The 24756-nt window shown below is 35.2% G+C and overlaps 5 protein-coding genes and 2 long non-coding RNA genes across 9 annotated transcripts; 5 read left to right on the top strand and 2 right to left on the bottom strand.

Moving 5' to 3' along the window:
* Window positions 1-270: 270 nt before the first annotated feature.
* Window positions 271-2103, top strand: LOC6642640 (lipase 1; the record flags this gene model as incomplete). Its single annotated transcript, XM_002065513.3, has 5 exons — window positions 271-450; window positions 634-811; window positions 868-1223; window positions 1450-1587; window positions 1644-2103. Coding segments are annotated over 5 exons (1305 nt in total), but the record flags the coding sequence as incomplete, so codon positions are not given.
* Window positions 2104-2802: 699 nt separating this feature from the next.
* On the bottom strand, window positions 2803-3434 carry LOC124460260. The gene is made up of 2 exons (XR_006954187.1): window positions 3231-3434; window positions 2803-3174 (listed from the first exon to the last, which is right to left on the bottom strand). It is a non-coding gene; the product is annotated as an uncharacterized LOC124460260 (long non-coding RNA).
* Window positions 3435-4756: 1322 nt separating this feature from the next.
* Window positions 4757-6364, top strand: LOC6642641 (glycine-rich cell wall structural protein). 2 transcript variants are annotated; one of them, XM_023176053.2, is made up of 2 exons: window positions 4757-5237; window positions 5574-6364. In XM_023176053.2, the coding sequence occupies exons 1-2, from the start codon at window positions 4772-4774 to the stop codon at window positions 6263-6265; spliced, it is 1158 nt and encodes a 385-aa protein (XP_023031821.2). In that variant the 5' UTR covers window positions 4757-4771; the 3' UTR covers window positions 6266-6364. The 2 variants fall into 2 exon arrangements, with proteins under 2 accessions (XP_023031821.2, XP_002065550.2); XM_002065514.4 differs by having other exon boundaries at window positions 4757-6364.
* Window positions 6365-8943: 2579 nt separating this feature from the next.
* On the bottom strand, window positions 8944-9361 carry LOC124460163. The gene is made up of 2 exons (XR_006954099.1): window positions 9276-9361; window positions 8944-9210 (listed from the first exon to the last, which is right to left on the bottom strand). It is a non-coding gene; the product is annotated as an uncharacterized LOC124460163 (long non-coding RNA).
* A 7859-nt stretch (window positions 9362-17220) lies between these two features.
* LOC111518580 (acanthoscurrin-1-like) lies at window positions 17221-17872 on the top strand. 2 transcript variants are annotated; one of them, XM_023175845.2, is made up of 2 exons: window positions 17221-17486; window positions 17541-17872. In XM_023175845.2, the coding sequence occupies exons 1-2, from the start codon at window positions 17243-17245 to the stop codon at window positions 17801-17803; spliced, it is 507 nt and encodes a 168-aa protein (XP_023031613.1). In that variant the 5' UTR covers window positions 17221-17242; the 3' UTR covers window positions 17804-17872. The 2 variants fall into 2 exon arrangements, with proteins under 2 accessions (XP_023031613.1, XP_023031612.1); XM_023175844.2 differs by having other exon boundaries at window positions 17223-17872.
* A 2865-nt stretch (window positions 17873-20737) lies between these two features.
* Window positions 20738-21247, top strand: LOC6642643 (glycine-rich protein DOT1). Its single transcript, XM_047010638.1, has one exon. The coding sequence runs from the start codon at window positions 20738-20740 to the stop codon at window positions 21245-21247; it is 510 nt and encodes a 169-aa protein (XP_046866594.1).
* A 1722-nt stretch (window positions 21248-22969) lies between these two features.
* LOC124460209 (glycine-rich protein 5-like) lies at window positions 22970-23301 on the top strand. Its single transcript, XM_047010639.1, has one exon. It carries the CDS (start codon window positions 22987-22989, stop codon window positions 23299-23301), a length of 315 nt encoding a protein of 104 aa, XP_046866595.1. The 5' UTR covers window positions 22970-22986.
* The last annotated feature ends 1455 nt before the right edge of the window (window positions 23302-24756 follow it).

Below are 24756 nucleotides of genomic sequence, written 5' to 3' on the forward strand. Positions count from 1 at the left end.
CAATCTAAGTATTTATTTCTTTGGAATTCTTTCTCCTTGGATTTTGATAAATTAAATTTAAATAAAAAAAAATTTAAATAAATTTTTGCAATCCACAAAAATTATTCTGACGTTTAAATGTAAAGACAACTTAATTTTGTAATCAATGGACAACTCCAAGCGACTCTGAATTATACAAAACTTATGTCTTTCCCATAAATCTAAAGAGGTTTCTGGAAAAAGTGATCTCATTATTATCAGAAGGCATAAGCGAATTGCCATCGGTTTTTTTTACTTTTGGCCATGTTAATTTTCATACAACGATCTCAAGCCCAATTCAATATTGGCGCCGATGAGGAGGACGAAGAGGAGGAGGAAGAAGAGGAGGAGGAAGAAAGCAGTGTAGAAGATGAAACATATGAAGAGAAATTGCAGCGAAAGAATATCAAAGAGGATGCAACTCTAAGTGTGGTAGGTTGAGGAAGAAAGTGCTTCAAGAAAGGACAACCTGTTTGTCGATTTATCATTCTAGAAACTGTGTCAAGTTAAAAAGTGATGAATTTATATAAATGTTTTAAATACGAAGACTAAGTTTTTTAGGGTAATCTGAGCAAAGCAAATACTAAGTTCTCCCATTATAACATTTCTACTTAGGATAAACTAATTGCCAAATATGGCTATGAATCGGAAATGCATCATGTGACAACAGAAGATGGTTATATCTTAACTTTACACCGCTTGAAACAAGAAGGAGCTCAACCATTCCTACTTCAACATGGCTTAGTGGACAGTTCAGCTGGTTTTGTTGTCATGGGTCCCAATATAAGTCTGGGTGAGTATATCTCGATCACTTGTTGAGGTTCTTTACACTGATGTCTTCTTTTTAAGCTTACTTACTGGCCGATCATAGTTATGATGTGTGGTTGGGAAATGCTCGTGGTAATCGCTATTCCCGCAATCACACCTCTCTTGATCCGGATGAAAGAAAATTCTGGGATTTTAGTTGGCATGAAATCGGAATGTACGATCTGCCAGCCATGATTGATTATATACTCGAGAATACTGGTTATAAGAAATTGCAATATATCGGGCACTCTCAGGGTTGCACTTCATTTTTTGTGATGTGCTCCATGAAACCGGAATATAATGATAAAGTCCTAACGATGCATGCCTTGGCACCAGCAGTCTATGCCAAGGAAACGGAAGATCATCCTTATATCAGAGCCATCAGTTTGTATTTCAATGTGAGTAGGTGAAGTTGAAACTTTATTACGAAAACTGTGCAGGAGTAAGGCCAAAGTTATTGAAAGGAAAAACCTGCTTTCAGCTGACTAAAACTCAACAATGTAAATGTTTTGACCTGCTTTCTTTCAATACTTCAAGATTTACATATGTTCTCAAAATCTGACCTTAAGCTCATCTCTATAATCATATACAATAGTACTTAGTAATATTTAATATTTATTTCAGAGCCTTGAGGGTAGTTCGATTACTGAAATGTTTAATGGAGAATTTCGTTTCCTTTGCCGCATGACTGAAGAAACCGAACGTCTATGCATAGAAGCCGTCTTTGGCATAGTAGGAAGAAATTGGAATGAATTCAATAGGGTGAATATATAGACCGTAACCTCTATTTGACATAAATAATTTTTAAATATTTTTAGAAAATGTTTCCAGTTGTCCTGGGACACTATCCGGCAGGTGTGGCTGCCAAGCAAGTGAAGCATTTCATACAAATCATAAAGACTGGACGATTTGCACCCTATAGCTATAGTTCCAATAGAAACATGCAATTGTATCGAGAACATTTGCCTCCAAGATACAATCTGAGTATGGTCACAGTGCCGACATATGTGTATTATTCATCGAACGATTTGCTTTGTCATCCACATGATGTGGAATCCATGTGCAATGATTTGGGTAATATGATGGAAAAGTATTTGGTACCCTTGAAGGAGTTCAATCATATGGATTTCCTCTGGGCCATCGATGTAAGACAATTGCTATATCAGCCCATTCTACAAGCCATCGAAGGACGCAAGGAAGGACATGAAAAGAACAGTGTACAACAGAGAAGACGACGAAGAAGTCGTCTTGGCCTACATGATATTCTTTGACCTGTTTTGCTACATTTAGAATTTAATATTTATTTATTTATTTGAATTTAAATAATAAAAATTGAAGAATTTTTTTTTATCCATCTGCTGCTTCAGCTGCTTTTGTGTTATTTTCGTGTGGGCAAAACGGAAGTCAAGTGTTTTGTGCTCTCACTCATGCTGGCTGAACAAATTTCCTTGAGGTACCATTTTCCCATTTTCCTATTTTGCTATGCACATGTTGCCATTTCTTGACTTGAGCTGCTTATGCTCTCAACTTCACATTGACGTGACATTTGCATTTGCAGTTTCCTGCCAAAAAAGAAATAAATAAATATCAGATATGGAAAACTAAAGTGGAAAACTATGTTATTGCTATGGGAAAAATAGCAACACAAACCAAAACAGAATTCAACACACATTTTATTTTAAAAACTAATATTTTAAGTCATCATTTCCTTGCACGTTATTGTTATGCATATTGCAGTTGTGTACAATATTTTTTATTGTTTATGAGAACCAATATAAATTTAAAAAGTCGTATGCGAATGGAAAATATAACTACTTCACCTATGTCAGAGACTGCCTCCTTGATTCCTGGTTTTACCTTTTTATAAATATATTAAATACTCTTTATATTTTTACAACTTCTATCTCTATTACTCCTATTTTATTTTTTATAAAGATTACTTAATAATTTTATTTCCCATAACTCAAACATGAGACAGAAGCGGTCAATATTTTATTTCATTTTTGATTCCATCTGGCATATGGTGAACGGTTCCTTACATTCACATATAACATCATCAGCACCAGTAAAATTTTTTCCCATTACAAATTTGATACAATCTTCCATTTGATTTCTATTATCTGGCTGATTGGGTAACCATTTCATATAGTCAATGGTGTAACCATTATGTAACCACCTAAATACTCTCGTTGAGGGTAATGCACGTATACCCAACCAAATAGCTTGATCTTCAGATACATTTAATTTGGGTAAAATCTTAATTAAATTATTCAGTTCATTTTCATTGGCAAACTCAGGTAAAGATGAACCCAGATATTGGCAACGGTTGCTGGCCACACGAAAATTCAACTACATTGATAAAATTTTTGAAATTTTTTGGGAATCGGTTTTTTAAGCATCTTTACCTGACCAATATTCCTATAGCATTTTCCATTAAATGCTTGAAACTCTTTTAAACAGATCTCTTGCAACCAGACAACATTAATAATTAGGTTAAGAATTATGAAATGTAGAAGCATTTTAATTGATTTTCAACTGGGAACGTGTTTCATTGAGTTTATACTAAATGCTACTACGATGTTTCATGATGATCTGTAATCGAGGTTACGCCTTCGTTCTAATCTCTCGACTGCATTGACCCCTCTTAGGGTAATCTGTTTTGTAACAAACATCAAATACTATAAAGATTATAATTCCTAATCGAGCAAGGCGAGTCAATGTATAGGTAAAGCTATTTCCGATTACTTAATGACGCTTGGATTTGTTTATATAAACAAATTGAATGCTAAAATAATTAATATATAGCGAAACTTGAATATACAAATATTGTCTGACAAATGTATGGGACAAAAAGAAATCACCGATATGCAAATACTCTACTCAATAGAGACTACGTTTAAATAATACTTATTTGTAAAAGGCCCAAGTGATAAATACATGTATATGTCATAAGTTTTTCAATATAACCGGGAACATATGTAGGTTAACTTTTATGGCTTCTAAAAAGGTCAAATATTTTCTAGCCGACTCCTTTAAAATACTTTAGGGTTGTCTTATTTTGACAACCCTATCGCTTAGGTTACAGTCACTTCTTGCTGCTTCTAAAAAACTTGATTTTGGATGCATTCAAATATGAAATAGGTTCAAGGTATTCTTAGGGGATTTTTGATTCACTCAATGACTTCCAAAAGGAAATGTTATAAAGGTTCTTCAAACTAAGGATTGAAGGTTCGACTAAACGAGAGTAAAGTAGCCGGATTCACCAAGAGAAAGGTGGTTATTTGGCATTTCTAGATGTTTAGACCCATTTTGGGTATAAAAGATATCTTTATTAAGTCCCATCTAACCACTTTAATTTATGATTAAGTATTCGCTTATTATTCTGAAATTTCACTGTACTTTACAATTATTATTATTTAGTTTATTGTGGTAAAAACCGAAACATTGTTCTTATTTGTTAATTGAAGTTCTTGCCATTTAGTTGCTTCAATGATGGATTGCCTTTTTTTGGCGATTCCTTGTTCGTTAAATTTGATATTTTTGAGTTTGGATCAAGATTATCTGTGGCATTGGTTACCCGCTGTGCATATTCATTAGCAATTTACGCAACGACCGATCCAATCGATGGGTCGGCTTGTTGTTAAGAGTATTCCGTGAATTCCCGTGAATTTCTAGACAAACACAATATTCAAATGATGATAAATGTACTAGATGGTGTCTCTTCGCCTTCCCTTTCTCACTCTAGTTCTCACCATCTCTTCTCTCTCTCTCTTGCTCTCTCTTTCCCTTGTTGGCTTAATTATTATGAAAGTGCTTTTTGTTTTTGTTTCATTTTTTTTCGCGACCCTAAAAAAAACCGGGTTTTTTGCTAGAATGTCGTGACTAGTGCTCTCTGGGATTATTATAAAAGCTCGCCAATTCTTTGGGAGTCAGTTCAGTTGCTGCAATGAGACTGATAATTGTGTTTAGCGTGTGTGTGGCTTTAGCATCAGCCGGCGGTTATGGTTCTGGTGGAGGCGGAAGTAGTGCATCAGCGTCCGCGTCCGCGTCATCGTCAGCAGGCTCCTACGGTGGGGGCGGTGGCTATGGCGGCGGTGGTGGCTATGGAGGCGGCGGTGGCTATGGAGGCGGTGGCCATGGCGGCGGAGCTGGATTAGGCGGTGGCCTGGGAGGAGCATCTTCGTCAGCGGGAGGTGGTTCTTTTGGAGGTGGAGCGGGTGGACCATTTGGAGGCGGCGCCGGTCATAAAGGCTCTGGCGGTCTGATTGGAGGCGGCGGAGGAATTGGAGGTGATTTCGGTGGTGGTGGCATCGGCGCTGGATCATCATCATCCTCGGCTGATGCCAGTGCTGGAGCCGGTGGATTTGGTGGATCCGGAGGCAAAGGTGGTCATGGAGGTGGACAGCTCGGAGGCGGCATTGGCGGAGGTCTCGGAGGCGGCATAGGCGGAGGTCTCGGAGGAGGCATTGGCGGTGATCTCGGTGTTGGAGGATCTGGGGGCAAAGGTGGTCATGGTGGCGGACAAGGATTTGACGGTGGAGCAGGTGGTTCTTTTGGAAGCTCTGGTGGCCTAATAGGAGGCGGCGGTAAAGGCGGATCTGGAGGTGTTGGCGGAGGAATCGGAGGGGATTTCGGTGGTGGTGGCATCGGCAGTGGATCATCTTCATCCTCGGCAGATGCCAGTGCTGGAGCCGGTGGCTTTGGTGGATCCGGAGGCAAAGGTGGTCATGGAGGTGGACAGCTCGGAGGCGGCATCGGCGGAGGTCTCGGAGCTGGAGGATCTGGAGGCAAAGGTGGACAAGGTGGTTACGGCGGTGGATTTGCCACAGGCGGTGGTGATATTGGAGGTGGCAGTGCTGGAGCTGGTTCATCGTCATCTGCAGGAGGCCATGGAAGTGGTGGAGGATTCGGTCCAGGTGGTGGCCACGGAATTGGAGGAGGATTCGGACCAGGAGGGGGTCACGGAATCGGTGTAGGATCCGGAGCAGGCGGTGGTCACGGAATCGGAGGAGGATTCGGACCAGGCGGGGGTCACGGAATTGGTGGAGGATCTGGACTCGGAGGTGGCCATGGAGGTGGAGGAGCACATGCAGGCGGTGGATCACACGGAGGAGGCGGTTTACTTTTTGGTCCAGGTCCTGTGATTGGAGGTCCATTCGGAGGTGGTAAAGGCGGTGGAAACGGTTTAAGTTTAGGAGGTCATGGACACTTGGGTGGCGGTCCGCTCGGCCTTGGCGGTCACTTTGGCGGCAGCATCGGCGGCGGCGGTGGTGGCGGCGGCGGTGGCTATGGATCTCATGGATCTGGAGGCGGCGGTTATGGCTCGCATGGAGCTGGTGGCAAATTCGGCGGCGGCGGTGGTGGAGGTGGATACGGCAGTGCTTCATCCAGTGCCAGTGCCACAGCAGGTGCCGGCAGCGGAGGCGGCTATCATGGTTAAATTTCTCAGACTTTGAACATTATAATCAAGTTCCCATTGTATTCCGAGTATTAATTTAAATAAAAATTAAGTCTTTTCTATAGATTTTTATAAAACAAATCAATCTAAGTATTTATTTCTTTGGAATTCTTTCTCCTTGAATTTTGATAAATTAATTTTATTCTGTTTGCTGGGTAATTTTTGCAATCAATTCTGACGTTTAAATGTAAAGACAACTTAATTTTGTATTCAATGGACAACTCCAAGCGACTCTGAATTATACAAAATTATGTCTTGCCCATAAATCTAAAGAGGTTTCTGGCAAAAGTGATCTCATTATTATCGGAAGGCATAATACACCAATCGCCATCGGTTCTTGGCAAACAATTATGAATATAGGATAAGTGACTTGTTGAGTCAAGATGTTTAGTTCAAAATGATTCAAAACTATCTATGGCTTGGTCAAGTTCTAAAACATCAGATGGATCATTTTTATGCTTTTATAGGTGAAACCGTGGATCAATAGCACCTTTTGACTAGGCCTACTTAAACAATTCTCAAGGTTAAATTGAAGGCACAATTGAATCCAAAGATTCTTTCTGAGTTTCTGACTGAGTTTCTTCTGAGATTCTTTCTGACTTAGTTAAGCATTTATAATTTTGTATAATTTTTTTCATCGGATTAGTTTATGTAAGGTTGACTTCTTAGTCTGTTCCTAAACATAGTCCTTAGGTTTTCTAAGAGCCAAATAGCATTCGATAGTGAAGGTCTTTATGTTTTTCAAAGTGCATAATTGGAACAATCAAGTCGAAATCACTGAAAAAATTTTAAAAAATTATGGAAGCCGATAAAAACTACTAAAGAAGGCGAGTTATATAATATAATGTCGAATATTCCATTCCCTATAGTGGATACTACAATTTTGTAGATTAAGATGATTTATTTTTATCCCTTTTGAGGTACATTGCCGAATTAGTTTTCATTTATTTAAAACATGTAAAACATGTTGATTACTTAGAAAGATAAAATTGAATAACAAAAATAGTTACATGTCTATTTTAATGGCAACTATATTTCTTTGGCTGATTTCTATATATTCCGAAGAGTGTCCACAACCAGCAGTTATGGTTACACAGGGAAACTAATGGTCACACATATTTACATACATTTATTTTATTGCCACAACGATAAATTTGGCTGAGCAACAAAAGGTCCAATGAATATTGTGTTACATCGACAAAAGAAGGAGGTGGCAGCAGCGGCAGCAACAGCAACAACTGTTGCAATGAATACGTAGGGTCGTGGCAAACCGCCAACAGACTGACTGACTGCACCACTCGGCGAGGTACATATTTGCCCCATCGCATCGCTTTTATGGCCTTGTGCTAAAGTGCACCACAGGGGTTCATTGTCCTTGTGCAAATTGGTCTACAACTTTATTGCCAATGGCTGCAAAAGCAGCTGCTCCTAGTTCTGGTCTTTCTCTCCTCTTGGCCAGAAGGCAATAAAACTGCACTTTGTGCGAAAGTCTTGGGAGGTAGAAAAGTTTACTTAAGATTTCAATTTGTTGCTCAATTCCTTCCAACAACAACTAAAACTTAATGATAAATACTTTTCCCCACCCTTTGCTTTTATTTGGATGGCGGAAAAAGGAATAGAATAGAGATTTTTGCAGAGCCATTTAAAGAGATTTATGTGGGGCCACAAATGGGGCATTTATTTTGATGAAAACTTTATGCAAAAATCTCTTTCGCTCCATCTAACTAACTACCAAACATAAGTATTTCATCAAGGCCACTTGATGTGACTTTGAGACAGTTTTCAGTCACAAGTTTTAATGTGTTGCTAAGCTAAGGCAGGCGAGAGTGGAAGTGTGTGTCCCCCTCAATACCAAAAAAGTTATGACAAGTTAACTTACAATTAGATATATCTGCTGAAGTTTTGTGATACGTTCTTCAGTGAAATAAAACCACGAAGGTAATTATACACATAATTGGACTTATATTTAAAGATTTTATTTGTATGTGCTTGGGTTTTGGGTAGTTATTAAAAATTTCTAATTATAAATTGTTGTTTTTCCGTTTTCTTTCAAATACAGAAAGTGACAACTAAGCCAGGAAAAGATTATAGCGAAACAAATGAATGAGAAAACAGGAATGTGAAACTAGAGCCAAAACAGTAAAGTAAACGAAAAAAGAAACTACAGACGAAGTTTTCTTGGAATAATAATAGATTTCAACTATCTAAAATAAATGTCTGACTTACACCTGATTTTGTTACCTCCAGTTGGCCTGTACCTTGTATCATCTACACCCTACACCTAAACAACTTTGAAAATTGGACTTGTATATATACGAGTTTTTCAGCCCGAAATCATGCTATATTCAAAATTAACAAATTACCAAGTGCATTAGGAAATAATAAGCTGATAAAAAAGTATGGGTGTGGGCGAAAACAATTTCAAAATCGTTTTTTTATTTTAGATGAATAAACAAAAAATAATAAAACACTGGCTTAATGACCATATTGATCTATAGGAACGATTTCAAATAATAATATAAACTTGATATTATACATGTGCCTGTAAGTAGGCAACTCTTTTCATCGTGTCGTCAAAATATTTGTAGCCTTAAGAGTTCCATATAAATTTATTGTATTGTATTATTTAATTTACAGCTAGCTATGAAACAAACAATTGCTTATTTTTATTATGATATTAAATTCATTGCAAATTCTAATTTTTTCCACAGTAACTCAAGTTTCTTTTTTTAAATTGATTTATGCGTCGTTCTTATTACTTAAACCTATGATTTATTACTTTTGTTTTCTTTATATTTTATTCTGTTTTCCTGCATTTTCCAAGTTGGCTTGGTAAGTATCGAAATCATTCATTCGCAGAGGTATCGTGATTAGTTTGACCATACAATAGAACCCAATCAGGTTGCTTATTACTAGAACCACAAGAACTGAAAGAGAATTTTGTGTAATCGGTTTTAAGTTATTTTGTTTACAATTTTAATGTAATAATTACCCATATTATGATTAATACTGAACATTTTGAGTAAAACAATTGGCAGTTTTATCTGTAACTATACAGAGTGTTACAAGTGTGTTGACTACTCAATCATAAAATAGTTTGCAATACTTTTCTATTTGCTTCATGCTTCTATGATAAATTTGCCGTATCTAAAACATATTGAATTTCGTCACACTTTTGACAAAATGTAATAAAAATGTTAGAAGAAATTTGCGGACCTGTTCTCGTTTACAAATACTTCTTTTTCCCAACTTCGAAATTTTTCAGAATTTAATATCTGAATTAAAATATTTTTGGGTTGATGTAAAAGAAAATTTAACTAACAAACTTAAAAAAGCAAAGGAAAGCACCGACCAAACAAAAAACTTTGCTAGTTCCCAATTAATTATAATATCTAACAATAAGTTGAATGCAGTGAAAAAGTGTTTTTCAAACAGAAATTGCATCAAGGTGAATGTAGTTTGATTCAGCTCAAAAACAGAGTGAAATTCACTACGCGCCTGAAAGTAGGCAAAATTTGTGTATTGTGTATAGGCTAGACGCAGATTTTTAATTAAAATTAAATAATTCAAAATGCATATATGGCATAACGTTGCAGTAGCTTTATGTATCAACATGCACACACCCCCCACTCCCCCACACCTCTTGAATTGTACGCTTTGTTCATTAGCCTTAACATAATTGAAAAGATTTTTGCATGGCTGCCAAAAATCGGTGGGTAATTCAATTTGATAGCAAATGAAAATTTCAATGCTAAAATTGTGGAAAAACAATAAACGGTGGCGGTGAAAATTGTGGAAAATATTAGTATTTATTACAACATTTTTGCGCATTGGATTTCAGCCCATACTCATACCGAATATATTTATCCGTATATGAGTTTACATAATTAACATGACGTTCATTAGTTGGCATTTTATTTCGTTTGCCGTAATATTCAGTTATTAATACATATAAGTGGGCATACATGCACATAGAAACATATATATGTATGTTCGTATGTAGATCTACTGTAAATGATTTCAATTTGATTGCTTTTAATAAACAAAATATTTTCAATTAAGTTTATTATTGACATTAAATTAAATAAATATAAATGTGTACACAAGTATATAAATATTGCATCTAAATTCGTTTAACAGAAGCAGATATAATCGTAGTTTCAGTTTTTATTTCAAATTATTTTTATTCACTTGACAGCTTAGACTATTTAATTGGCATTTAAATGGAAAAAATATATTAATATTAGTTTTTTTTTTGTCAAAAAAATATCCAGTGATGTGCATATATCAATATCAATATTAGTTCTTTGCTAGTCTTCGAACTGGTTCACAATGGTTCGTCTGCATTAAAAGAAATTATATTAGCCATTAAATATTTTATATAAAAATTTATTAAAATGTTTCAATTACATTTTCCTTTGTCATAAACACAAATTGTATGTCTCAATTGATAAGCATAAAATATAATATATACATATTAAAAGAAGAAAATAAATGTAAATATAATAAAAACAAAGAAAAGATTTGAAAAAATTTAATTTTAATTTAACTTTTTTTTTAATTAACGATCACCAACATAAAAAATATTTCAAATATTAATATATCAGGTATATAAAAACTTCCTAACTAGTTCGAAAAGAAAATAAAAGAGTTAAAATTTTCTTACAAAGAAAAAGAATTGTCTATTGCTACCGATCTAACAATTTATTTTTGTCTTAACATTATTTAATATATTATTTAAAGTTTTGCATACTCTCTCTTAAAAAGTTAGTGCAAAAATAGCTTCTGTGTTTTAAATGTACGAAAACAATAAAAAGCTCCATGACAAAAGATTCAATAATGGATTGAAATGCAAAAATCAGATGGATTTGACATTTGATAATGCAATTCAGATTAAAGTTAGAAAGTGTTTTAATTAACCGAAATAAATATTTATAAGCTTTTTGTTTGTTTTGTTTTTGCTTAAAATCATAATCAATGTTGTCCTATTGGCCCATATCTTTCTAAAGAATTTCAATCTCAGATTTACTTATTTCCATTGACAATGACAACTCTTTGAGTAAAATTCAGAGAGAGGTGCGAATTGACATCTCTCAGTATACCTTTCACTCTTCCCCTCCGAAATATACAAAATTTTGCTAACTATTTACCTCGATCATTAGATCATATTAAAGAAGAAAATAAAAATCACCCAAACAAAATTCCCCGTCAAACACACACACACACACACACACACACACACACATACATTTCGAGTGTATATAATCAAAATGTTTAATGCTCAATTGTTAATGAGAAACAACAATAAAACAACAAAACATCACCAAATAATAATATTAATAAAAATATATAGTATATACGGCAAAATAAAAGCCAAGCAGCCAAACACAAATCATTCTAAACAACAAAAGAAACTGGTAAAACCAGTTTCAATGTCGTCACACAAATCTGAGCCAAAGATCACACATTAGACAACTCATCACATCTCAGAGGGGTTTTCCCAAACGTCACGGTTAGCGGTGAAAATTGGTTTTATTTTTCACAGATTTCCGCTGACTTTTTCCAATATAATTTTTTTTATTTACTCACAAAGGGGAAGTCCATTGGAAATTAGATAATGATGTCCGAAATGTACAAAAAAATCACATTTCAATGATAAATAAATTAATTTCTCTGCCCCCAAACTTCAATTTATTTATGCAAAAAGCCGGCTTATAAAAATTCACATAATTATTGAAATAAAACCGGTTGAATTTTTTTTTATTTATTTTTATTTTGTTTGCCAAAAACTTAATGTTGAGCATCGTTTTCTTTTCTTACTTTATTTTTATGTTTATATTAATTGTGTAAGGCCCGAGGCGGCTGCTTTTGCTTAGGACCTTATATAATTATATTGAAAGCAAAAAACAGTTAATATAAAACGACTCGATGCTGACAATTAGGTAGGACTATCAGAAATGATTCTCTTTTAAACTGAGATTTTCTAATTATAGGCAGATAAAATTGAAAAGCATCAATTAATATTCTATTCTTCATATTTCAACAGCTACTTCATACATATTTCAATTGAAATTACATATATTTCGAGAACTTAACAAATCGGAAGTCGAATGTAAAGTTTGAAAACTGAAGTCATTCCATAGTCTCTTCAAAAAACTTACAGTCACTGACCTGTTATGACATCGAGTAATATTAACCTTGTCAATACTTAAAAACTCTTTGTTTGAAGATGCTTTTGCAGTTAGTAGGATCTTGAGAAATAAAGATAAAGTGAGAAGACAGATAAGTACATCGATAAGTTTGTATATTTTTGTATTGAAGGTATTTTAAAACAATAATAATACATTTTCAAATTATTTTTGACTAATTTCTGATTCTATAATCTATATCTTTCATAATTATACTCTATGAAAGTATAATCCTATAATCCCTTTAGAGTAGCTAAAGGACCAAAATCTGAAAAACTTGATCCCTCGCAATAGGGGCAAGGAGTTTATCTAAGACACCATATTTCTTGGTAAAAGTTTCTTAGAATTCTTTCTAAAATCCTAATTTGTCATTTGCTTTGGGCCAACAAATGCAACCAGAGAATGAAATGGTTAATTAAACTCACAAAGCCGTTTCAAAATCCGAAGTAAATAAGTATTCCTTCAGATCTTCTGTTTGTATAAAAATCTAGTATTTTGAAACAAGGTGTTTCGTAAATATAAGTTGTAAGGGAGCTATTTTTTTTATATTAAAACAAACGACTGCATACGAATTTCAAGCATAGTTTATGAAGAAATCATTACATCATTTCAGGTCTTTGTATTTTTACGGCAGGATCATGCTGCAGATAAATAAATGGAAGTAATTTATGTATTCCAAACATTTCGAATAATTCTTTGATCTTTAAGTATGTCCATTAAATTCAAAATTAATAGACGACAAGAAGTTGATTATACTTAAAAGATTATTTGAATGTAGTTTGCATACTGGAAAAGCTGCAAAAGATAGTTTAGTTTGAAAAGTATTTCCAAATTGAAAAGTAGCATCTTAAAATTAGATAAACAAATAATTTATAATTTTCTTCTCTGTTTCTCACCTTAAAAACCAATGAATTGTTAATAAATTGTAAATCTTTTACAAAACTCATAAGCTGCCTCTCGTATTTAAATGTATTCAATATCATTTATCATAATTGTTTAAAGTCTCATCATTTAGATGGTTCAACTGGCCAAGATGACATTTTACACATGTGCCAAAACAGAAAAAAAATAAACATCCCATTTATCTTTGTCTCCTATATATATACACGATATATACTATATTAGATCAAACTCTCAAACAGCGCCATCAAAACCGCTTTTTTCTTCGTCATTTGTTTATTTCGTTTTGTGTGCGGCTTCAAAAAGAAACGAAAAAGAGGCGAATAAACTCTTCAAGTTGAACTTGTCAGATGATTAGAATATGTGATCTGAGATATGATCATCATCATCAGCATCTGGGAATTACGCAGATCAGGAAGGGAAGAAACTGTTGAGTAAAGTTTTTGTAAATATATCAATAGTTGTTAACATAATATGAGAGGTAAACATAGTTCTTGACTGGGTGATGAGATATTTTTAGATTTATGGGCAGGAGCGGTTCATCAATGATTCAAAAAACATAGACGGAAAAAGTATATATTCCTACAATTATCCAATTATATTTATCTTAAAATTCAAACTTATATTTTATAGAAACGATTTGCCATAATTCTTGTCACTTTTACTTACTGCACGCGACTCTCGGTCATTGAACCTCCGCAGTTTTGGACCGCTCCTGGGTATATGTCAAGCAAGTATGAATTAAAAGAGGGAGGGGAATCACAGAGACTACCAAAAATTCAAGCCTCTCAAATGCTTGATAATTGGAAATAAAAGCACTTTAAACAACAACAAAAAAAAAGAGAGAAAGAACCGGTAAGCCTTCAAATATATTTCATTTTTTATTTTTTGCTTTTGGTATAAATACTTTTGGCATCACTCGATTCGCACATCAGTTCAGTTTTGTTATTGACAATGAAGACTTTGTTAGCAATTTGTAGTTTAGCCCTATTACTGCTGGGTGCCTGGGCACGACCTCAGTTTGGATTTGGCGGCCCTGGATTTGGGGGTGGATTTGGCGGCCCTGGAGCCTACTATGGAGGTGGACCCGGTGGCTACTATGGTGGCGGTCCCGGTGGATTCGGCAGACCTGGATTTGGTGGCCCTGGCGGTTTTGGCGGCCCTGGTTACTACGGTGGTCCTGGCGGATTTGGAGGTGGCCCAGGCCTCGGAGGCGGCTATGGAGGTGGTCATCGTCATCGTGGATTCGGCGGTGGACGTGGCCGCGGCGGCGGCTTTGGAGGTGGAGCTGCATCGTCAAGTGCTTCGTCCGCAGCTGCTGCTGGAGGAGGCGGTGGTGGCGGCGCGTCAGCTTCATCTAGTGCAGCGGCAGCAGCTGCTGGTGGCGGTGGTGCTGCCTCTTCGTCAGCTTCAGCTAGCGCTGCAGCGAATGGCGGTGGATTTTTCTATGGCTGAAATCAAAAAGAAATATTTCGATTTTAGTTGCTTAAGTTGTAAATTTTAATGTTAATCTAAATTATAAAAAAAATCAAGTCTGATGATATTGTGTGTGATACAAACACGTTTAAGAAAGATCGAGAGATGAACAAAACAATGATATAAAAAAATAAAGTCGTTAAGTGTTTGCATATATAGCAGAGGCATATCATAAAAATATTTTTGCACACTTTCAACTATATTTGGTACATATACAATGTATATTATAAATATATATCTAAATATCTGAATGATAGTTTTTAGCTACAACAATAAGCATTTAAATAAGCACCAACAAATTTGTTAAACTCAATGGAAGTGGAGTGAAATCTTACAAAAACCATCCAATCGTATTAGGATACTTTTTCTATAATTTCACTCCCAAATCTATTTGATGAAACTGCTTTTTAGCCACAAATAACGTATACGCACGGTATGCTGCTTACCTAATAACTTTCAGAAAAATATTTCGATAACCATTATAAAAACGAATAGTTAGAGATCATAGAAGTTGAAAATTCCAAAATGTTTGCTCATTCTTGAGAGCTTAGATCAAAACATTCTACATACAGATATTCCTGAACACCCAAACCATAAATATAATGATAATTAAGATTCAAAGACAAAAGTCTTATCAAAAAGATACAGTTACAACAAACTTTAGAACTATAGTAAACTATGAGGAAATCAAACAGCTATATGCTAACATCATAAGGAAAAAACTATTTTAAAAGATGACGGAAAGTTCAAAGTTTTTTATATTGAGGTAGGAAATAACAGATTCTACAAATTTTTTATTATTTAGTCAGTAAAAATATCATAAATTCTTTGGCACCTTCTTGATGGGAGTATTCCCCATTGATTATTCCAGAACTTTGTACTCTACATTTTCATTTCGTTGATGACGATGGTTATAATTTCACAAGAGGCACAAACAATACATACATATATCATTTTGATATCATTTAAAATTCAAATCTGTTTTGAATATTTCGATTATAACTAATTAGTATAATTTACATTTTCTTTTATTATTGTTGTTGTTATTCCAAAAATACACGTTTTGCACTAATAAAGAGCCCAAAACAAATAAATAAAAAAGTAAAACTGCGAAATGGCGCTCAAGAGATGGGCAAAGCAAACAAAAAGTAGAAAAACAGAAGTTTTAACATAATTAAATCCGGTTAAATTATGCATGCTAATTTATTATTTTCTTTTATTTACATTCAGGTGATTTTTTTCTCTAGACAATAAACAAGTAGAAAAGATTTCAATGCCAATAATTGGGTGAACAAGTTCCAGTACCTAATTGGTTATAATTTTAATAAAAAAAAACATTTTAGAATTGAATTCTATTCTGAATTTTCTGTAAAACATTATTTTACTGGTTCTACTTTTTAACTAAATTAAAGTTAAAATTTTGGTAAATGGAAAACTCAACAATTTTAAATATTTAAAATAATTTTGAAAGACGATGCCATAAATGATAACAAGAGAGATTATTTCGCAAAATTTAATAGGTACTGCTTGGATTTCTAATTTCTAAACTAAATAAACTACTTACAGAATATGTTTTTAGTCAAATTTATTAATTTTCTTTAATTCGGGATACAATTTTTAGTATCGATATAGAATTGTGAATTATTTAATTTCAATTGTCAAACTAATCACAGACGAATACCTTAACCAATTTAATTTTCTTGGCTTATTACACCAAATTAATTCCGTAATCATCTGAAATAAAATTCAGAGGTTTGTATGACAACACAAGTTTACAAAAATTTTAATTTGTTTTACCTAGTTTTTAACCGAAAACCTTACATTTTCGATTAAAATTGATTTACTTTTATTTTTGTGTCGTCTAAGTATATGAATATATAATGAACATAATAATTATTATTGTTGAAAAGCAAACTCTGATATTATTAATCATTGTTTGCACAATAATTTGGTTCTAATCTCTTATTAGTCGTCGGCACCATCTTTTCTCTCATCTCTATTCGGAGAGAAGGGGCACGTCTATGGTGATTTTTTTGTGTTTTGGTCTACGGAATCATATCAACAAACCGGTTAATCGTCATTACACTCAATAGTGCGAGACCGAAATCCCAATGTTTGACGTTTAGTGTACGAGGTATACACCCCGCACCGCTACGGCACCTTTTTTCCCTTTAATATTAACTTGTTAATGGGCCAAGCTATTGATATTATTAATTTGATAGATTTTTCACATGTGTTTGTTGTTTCTCTTGTTGTGGCTAATTCGGTGCGGTGACTTCCCCGTTTTGGGACACACCGAGAGAAAGAGAGTATCTCCCAAACCGATTGCAACTATAAAAGGCGACACTCGTCGCCTGAAATTATTAAGTTCGTGATTTCAACTTGAAGTGTTAACATGAAACTATTTGTATTGGCAATATTTTTGGTGGCGGTGACATCAGCCGCCCCACAATTTGGAGGTGGTAACGCAAATGCAAATGCAAATGCAAATGCACAGGCTCAAGGATTTGGTGGCGGAGGCTTTGGCGGTAGACCTGGCGGTTTTGGCGGTCCTGGCTTTGGAGGTGGAAACCGAGGACCTGGCGGATTTGGAGGCGGTCCTGGATTTGGAGGTCCTGGATTCGGAGGTGGCTTTGGAGGCCGTCCAGGCTTTGGAGGCGGTCCCGGCTTTGGAGGCGGTCCCGGCTTTGGAGGCCGTCCAGGCTTTGGAGGCGGTCCCGGCTTTGGAGGCGGTCCAGGTTTTGGAGGCGGTCCAGGCTTTGGCGGCGGATTCGGTGGAAACCGAGGAGGAGGCTTTGGCGGCGGTCCAGGTTTCGGAGGTGGCGGCGGTGGTTCTTCATCAGCCTCGGCTTCATCAAGTGCATCGGCAGCTGGCGGTGGTGGACGCGGCGGCGGTGGTTCCTCAGCCTCAGCAAGTTCCTCCTCAAGCGCTTCCGGCGGTGGACGTTTCGGTTAAGTCAATATAGTGAAATAATTTATAAGTAAATGACTGTGAATAAAATACAAGAAAAATTTAAGAATTTAATTTCGCTGTTTTTTCTTTCCTAAATATAGAAGAATTTTATAAAAGCATTAAGGTGATCCTTAATTTCCAAAAATTCCTTATAAATACTTATTTTTATTGGTTTGTTTTAACCTACATATGTATCTGATTAACCGAAAAGGACTTAATCATTTTGTATGGTCTGCTTCATTAGGTACTTTAATTATAATGCATAAAATATAACTACTGATGGAAATAAATATAAGATTACATTTTCTTTAGTTTAGCAGCGTTAAAATAGTTTCAAAAGATCCTTACTTACGACCCATTCCTCACTACAGAAAAAAAAAATTATTAGTTATCCGCAATCGTTTCCATTATCCCCGGCGGAACTATCTTTTAGTATTGCTTCATCAGGGGGAAACTCCACCTACTTCGGGGTTTGAACTCGAGAACAACAGAATTGTAGATTTAGTAGGTCTCCACATCACTACAGAGGTTTTCAGCATATGTATTAGTATTTTGAAGACAACTATACCATTCAGTTTGGATGCAATTCATTCCGATAAAAACTAGATCATTTTGGTAGTACTACTTCTTTTAGCGAACCACAAAAATCGATACAATCGAACCACAATGATCGATCTCACTTTCGTAGCAATCAGCTTTTTGTGCCCACAGTTTGTTCAATGATTTTAAAAGTCAACTCCGTTTTACTCACGTCATCAGATTCCAATAATATATTCATATCCATTTTACACTCTGGAACTTCTTCATATTAATTTACATTGCAAATTTAAAAAAAAAGAAAAAAACAGAAACATAAATAAATATATAAAACCGTTAAGCAAAAAATGGAAGAGTAAACTACAAAATGATAGACGGAAGAGTTTACTTCAGTCAAATTTGTGTTAATTTTCTAGGGGCTTGTGCGGGTTCCAGGCCAATCAACAATCAAATGCAAACTAGTTCAACAAGTTCAATGTAATATCTTAGTAATAAACAAGAGATGAAAAAAAACCCTTATTAATATGTGTTTTCTAAAATATACATACTTCCTTGTCTATAAGCGAGTTGCGGAGTACATATTTGCTTTGTTTTCAATTCATTAATTAAGTAAATATTTAAAAAATATATAAATTTATTTAGGATGTCGACTAGGTGACACCCTTTATCTAAAAGTACCCAGTGGAGGATTGAGAAAGAAATCATATACACTTAATAAGCACGACAATAGAAGTTTGAATAGTTATTTTCGACCATTTGTCATTCAGTCTGTCTGGGCTTTCGTTAGTGTACATATATCATTTTAAACTCCTCCTAGCGTAGAACTAATATGTGAGTATCGAATTCCATTATCCATTATCTATATACATATTGTCGCCGACTTATGCCCAATCTTTAAACTAAAATCGACCTGTGTGCAATAAAAAGTGTTGAAAATACCATATGTTTCTGTATGCTGCCCTGTATTATTTATTATCCCTAGTTATATCGATTGTACTAAGCTTGTAATTTATCGATATAAAATAGTCCGTAACTCTGAATATTGCCTTTCTTCCTTTTCCTGTTTTGAAAGTGTATGGACACTAAATAAAGATAAACATAAAATACAAATAATACAAAAAATTTAATGGCTTAATGCTGCTCAAGAATATATATATTATAACACTTATAAGGCCAGAAAGATTTCTTTTTGACCAGATAAAAATAACCTTTGTTTTCAAAAAAAAATAATCATAATAAACCGTTAGGCAATATATGAAAAATAAAGAACGAAATGATAGAACGCAAGACCATAAAATTAATGTTAATATTCTAGAGGCTTGTGCAGGTTCTAGGCCAATCACCGCTGAAATGAAAACTGGTTCAACAAGTTCGATGTAACATTTTAATAATAAATTATTATTAGTAATAAACAAAAATCGGCAAAAGCAAAACAAAAATCCCTTAATAATTAAAAGACCTGTTTTCCCAAAAAATGCTTCCTTGTCCATAAGTAAACCGAGAGTAAACATTTGTTTTGTTTATTCAACCATCAAATAGATAATTGCAATAAAAAATTGTTTAAATATATTTACCACGTTGACTAGTTAATGCTTTGCATATAGGACAATTGATGTGCAATTTTTGTAGACCCTGTAAACCTTTATAAAAATTTCCTTTGGCAGTTTCTTAACCAAAATGATTAAATAGAGAATATATGTGTTTAAGTCAAATTGTGTTTAATTTTGATTTTAGAGATCATTAAAGTGAAATTTTTCCTAAAAATCCATAATTCAAAAATTCCATTTCTCCATTACCATTCAATGGCAATTTTATTCTTTTAGGTGTGATAATGAAAAACACCCACTGATTCTTTAGAAAACGAATTGAACATAAAGTTGATTACTGAACATTTGGTTACATTGATAGCTGATATACCCAATCAATGTTTGCCAAATGCAGTAAGAAAAAGTACTCGAACAAAAATTTGATGTCTCATCTCTATGATTATCATCAGTTGGAAAAGAATTATTCATATCGGTATATGGGAAACTGGTTTTTGTTTGTTTGTTTTTTTTTTTGTATTTCGGTTAGAAAACCACCACGATATCATGGCATGTGTCTGCCAGATCTAGCCAAAAATTAATTGTGCAAAAACTTTCCTCACATCTAAATGCATTTTATTATAACTTGGACATCTACAACGTCTGGCTTAGCGCCAATGATAATAAAGATGATCATAATGAAGATGATAATCATATTAACATTTTGTATAGTTTTTTTTTCGGGTATCGTTTATATGCTAATTTGTTGTGTCTTTCGTTGAATCGAGTAGAATTTTTGTGGGTATAAAAGCCGTGGGGACCGGCGTTTAAGAGTTAAGTTTGTCTATTCACTTGATTAGAAGCGGCAGAAATCGTCATGAAGATCTTTGTTTGTCTGGCTATTATCCTGGCTGTGGCCTCAGCGGCTCCACAGTTTGGTGGCAACGTGAACGCCAACGCCAATGCTAATGCTGAAAGTGAAGGCCAAGGCAACTTCGGCGGTCCTGGATTTGGAGGTAACGGTGGCGGATTCGGAGGTCCCGGCGGATTTGGAGGTAACGGTGGCGGATTTGGAGGACCTAACCGAGGTGGTCCTGGAGGTTTCAATCAAGGCGGTCGTCCAGGTGGTCCAGGATTCGGCGGTGAAGGCGGATTCGGTGGTCCAGGAGGATTCGGTGGTCCAGGAGGACAAGGAGGATTCAACGGTCAAGGAGGATTCGGTGGCGAGTCCAATGCCAATGCTAATGCCAATGCCGTTGCCAAGGGTAATGGATTCGGTGGTGGCAATGCCAATGCTAATGCCAACGCTAATGCCGAGAGCAATGGCTTCGGTGGCGCTAACGCTAACGCTAATGCCAATGCAAATGCTGAATCTTTCGGCAAATAGAAAATTCTTCCAACTATTTTTAGTAATTTAATTATTTTGTAGATTATTAAAAATTAAAATAAAATGTAAAAAAACACTCCAATTATTGTTCTATTGTATTGATTCAATGTTTCCCTATGTCACTTGTGAAAAATTGCAAAATATTGGTTTGCCATTGCACAGGTAAAGCATTTTCTTTCAGATGGTTCTAACTGTGCTTTTAAATTTAGTATATAGCCGAGAACTCGAATATCGACAAATATTCACACTTAATATGTGAGAAATTTACGTTACTGTTCCAAATATTCTTTATGCCAACCAAACGAACATAAAATGAGACTCATCTGGTTATTACCAGAACATAGAAGACAACCAGTTCTGATATGTAAAATTCATATTTTGGATAAAACTATCACCAAAAATTTTAATTCCATGCAAATAAGTATTTAAAACAGCAAAAATAACCTTTCATTCTGAAAAAAACTAAAATGTATAATAACTGGGATCAATAATCAAGAGAAAAGTAATCAAATAAAACTTTTATTTGCTTATTAGTCGCTCAAGCCTACTTCAATTTCTTGAATCATAATTGTCAAACAATTTGGACATTCATTTGATTTATTCTACTCGCATTTTTATACCCTTGCAAAAAGGGTATATTAATTTTGGTCAGAAGTGTGCAACGCATAGAAGGAAGCATCTCCGACCATATAAAGTATATATATTCTTGATCAGCACGACGAGACGAGTTCAAATAGCCATGTCCGTCCGTCCGTCCGTCCGTCCGTCCGTCCGTCCGTCCGTCCGTCCGTCCGTCCGTCTGGATCAACGCAAACTCCTCATAGACCGTTGGAGCTACAGAGCTGAAATTTTGCATGTAGGCTTGTATATACTGCAGGCGTTGTATATCTCGGATTCAGCCGGATCGGATCACTATATCATATAGCTCCCATACAAACGCCAAAGTCACGAACAGTGACTTTTCTTAATAACTTCGTTATTTTTTGAGCTATTGTCGTGAAATTTAATATTGGTGAGTTAATTACACATATAAACGACTATGACAAATTTGATCAAGATCGGGTGACTATATCATATAGCTCCCATAGGAACGATCTTTCGAAAACAGTGACTTTTGTCAATTACTTCGTTACTTTTGAAGCAATTGTCATAAAAATTTATATTTCTCAGTTTAGCATAACTATTTATGACTGTGCCAAATTTGATTAAGATCGGGCGACTATATCATATAGCTCCCATAGGAACAATCGGTGGTGAACAGTGACTTTGATCAATAACTTCGTTATTTCCTAAGCTGCTCTTTCGCAAATATTAGACCTTTTACTCAAAAAACTTGCAAGGGTATACAAACTTTGACGCGGTCAAAGTTAGCCCCGGCCCTCTGGTTATTAGTTCGTTTCACCAGTTGTTGCTTACTCTTGAATAAGCATATGAATATATTCGCACTTATTCACTGAATGGATTGGAGAGGAATAATTTGATAGCCGTTTGTGTATCAAGTCGGAAAGAGAGCTTGAAAGAGAAAGAGACATGAACCGGTCTGATATTCGAAATCTATCACGACTCGACCACGTGTCTAACTATACTTTATGGATCAACATCTACTTTGACTATTTTTGTAAACGATTTAGAATACTTTTTTTGTCTTTTGTCTCGATTCGATTTGCTATAAAAGCGGTCAGCCAGGGCTAATCATTTTAAGTTCCGTAAGTTCACTCAACTGAGAAACACTTCTTAAAATGAAGATCCTGATAGCATTAACGTTCGTCCTGTCCGTAGCCACGGCCATGCCACAGTTCGGCGGTGGTTTCGGAGGCCGTCCAGGCGGTGGATTTGGAGGCGGTGGATTCGGAGGTGGTCCGGGTGGCGGTGGATTCGGAGGCGGTCCTGGTGGCGGTGGATTTGGAGGCGGTCCAGGCGGTGGTTTCGGAGGCGGTCCTGGTGGCGGTGGATTCGGAGGTGGTGGTTTCGGAGGCGGTGGATTCGGAGGCGGTCCAGGTGGCGGTGGATTCGGTGGCGGCCCAGGATTCGGAGGCGGTGGATTTGGCCGATAAGGACCTTTCAAAAACCTTGTGACCTTGATTCGAAGCCATTCATATTCCAATGTGATGTTACTTTATTTCCTAATATAAAAATAGATTATAAATAATTCAAAATATGGACGTCTTTTTTCGCTTCTTCTTCTTCTTGGCTCAGTTTTGTTTTGTGATTATTTTCCATTATTTTTAATTGGTTTGCACATCACTTGAACAAATCACCACAAAACAAAAATGAATTTCATTATTAATTCTCTATTCATTTCGACTAGACAGCGGCATATCCGATTATGTAAAAACTCGTTAATGGAAAGAGTTTTGAATGAACGAATCGGTTCCTAATTTAACTTCAGCCAGTTATATTTATTTATTATATTCCCGACAGAGTGTAGAAACTGAGTTATAGAGAAATTTTACACTATCAGAATTTCGTTTTCATGCGCTTAAACATTTGGAATCGCTTGTTAATTTGATTTGCAGAAGAATTCGAATTACCTTAACGGAATTTGAAACTAATTTAATTCCTGTATTCTCCTTATTGAGCAATGACTAACATTTGTAGTTACATAAATTGTAACTTGTACTTTGTACTAACTAACTAAGTACTATTGTACTTTGATTTGGTTTCTATTTTTAGTAACTTTATTAATATAGTTTATAGTTTTCAACTAGCAATTATAGATTATCCGTTCAGACGAAAACTAAATTCACACACGATCCTGGAATCCGAGAACCCACATTTTTGTTGTTCAGTTCCTTAAATTTGCCATTTATTAAACTCATTTACCAAAGACTGCATTTAATTCTAATTTACTCTTGGAGCCCATCTTTAAAGAAACAAATTATTTGGGCTGAATATCGTTTCAATTGTCTTAATTTTGTTTTCGTAAAGTTTTTTGATAGTCACAAATTATGCAAAACGTTTTAACACAGAGAAAACATGAAACTTGTAGTGGATCAAAGCAGGTTTCATTAGGAAAAAAAGGTAAATATGAAACAAAGTAGCAAATTGTTAAATTACGCTTGATTCCCACTGGCGACATCTGTTTGGGAGATGGTGCATAAGGTTTTGCTGTGCCGAAATTTTACTATCCAAAAGAAATGGTGAATCTCATGCGTTTTGATTGGCCTTTTTTCGATATATTGCGAATGCTACACCAAAATATACATTTATCGATTAATCATTTTATTATTATCATCTCTAGCTAAACGAAACAATCGATCTTATACACTTCCACGTTTTTTCCTATTGACTTACTTTAAGAGTAAGTGTACACATTATTTTGTCGTGTGTTCCTATTTCACTTTGCAGACCTTTCATTTTCCTAACACAAATGGTAACCGGTGAAATGTTTTATGACGCCTAATCAAATTAAATATCGAAAATATTTTGTAGTGTTAGCTAGGATGGAACTTTATTTTTCATTATTTCCAATTATATGTATGAGTTAACGCTTAGTCCAACGGACTTAA

Source organism: Drosophila willistoni (assembly GCF_018902025.1).
Source record: "Drosophila willistoni isolate 14030-0811.24 chromosome 2R unlocalized genomic scaffold, UCI_dwil_1.1 Seg167, whole genome shotgun sequence".
Taxonomy (NCBI): domain Eukaryota; kingdom Metazoa; phylum Arthropoda; class Insecta; order Diptera; family Drosophilidae; genus Drosophila; species Drosophila willistoni.

Coding starts and splice junctions, on each gene's coding strand:
- LOC6642641 (XM_002065514.4), top strand. CDS start 4,772: ATGAGACTGATAATTGTGTTTAGCGTGTGTGTGGCTTTAGCATCAGCC.
- LOC111518580 (XM_023175844.2), top strand. CDS start 17,243: ATGAAACTATTTGTATTGGCAATATTTTTGGTGGCGGTGACATCAGCC.
- LOC124460209 (XM_047010639.1), top strand. CDS start 22,987: ATGAAGATCCTGATAGCATTAACGTTCGTCCTGTCCGTAGCCACGGCC.
- LOC6642643 (XM_047010638.1), top strand. CDS start 20,738: ATGAAGATCTTTGTTTGTCTGGCTATTATCCTGGCTGTGGCCTCAGCG.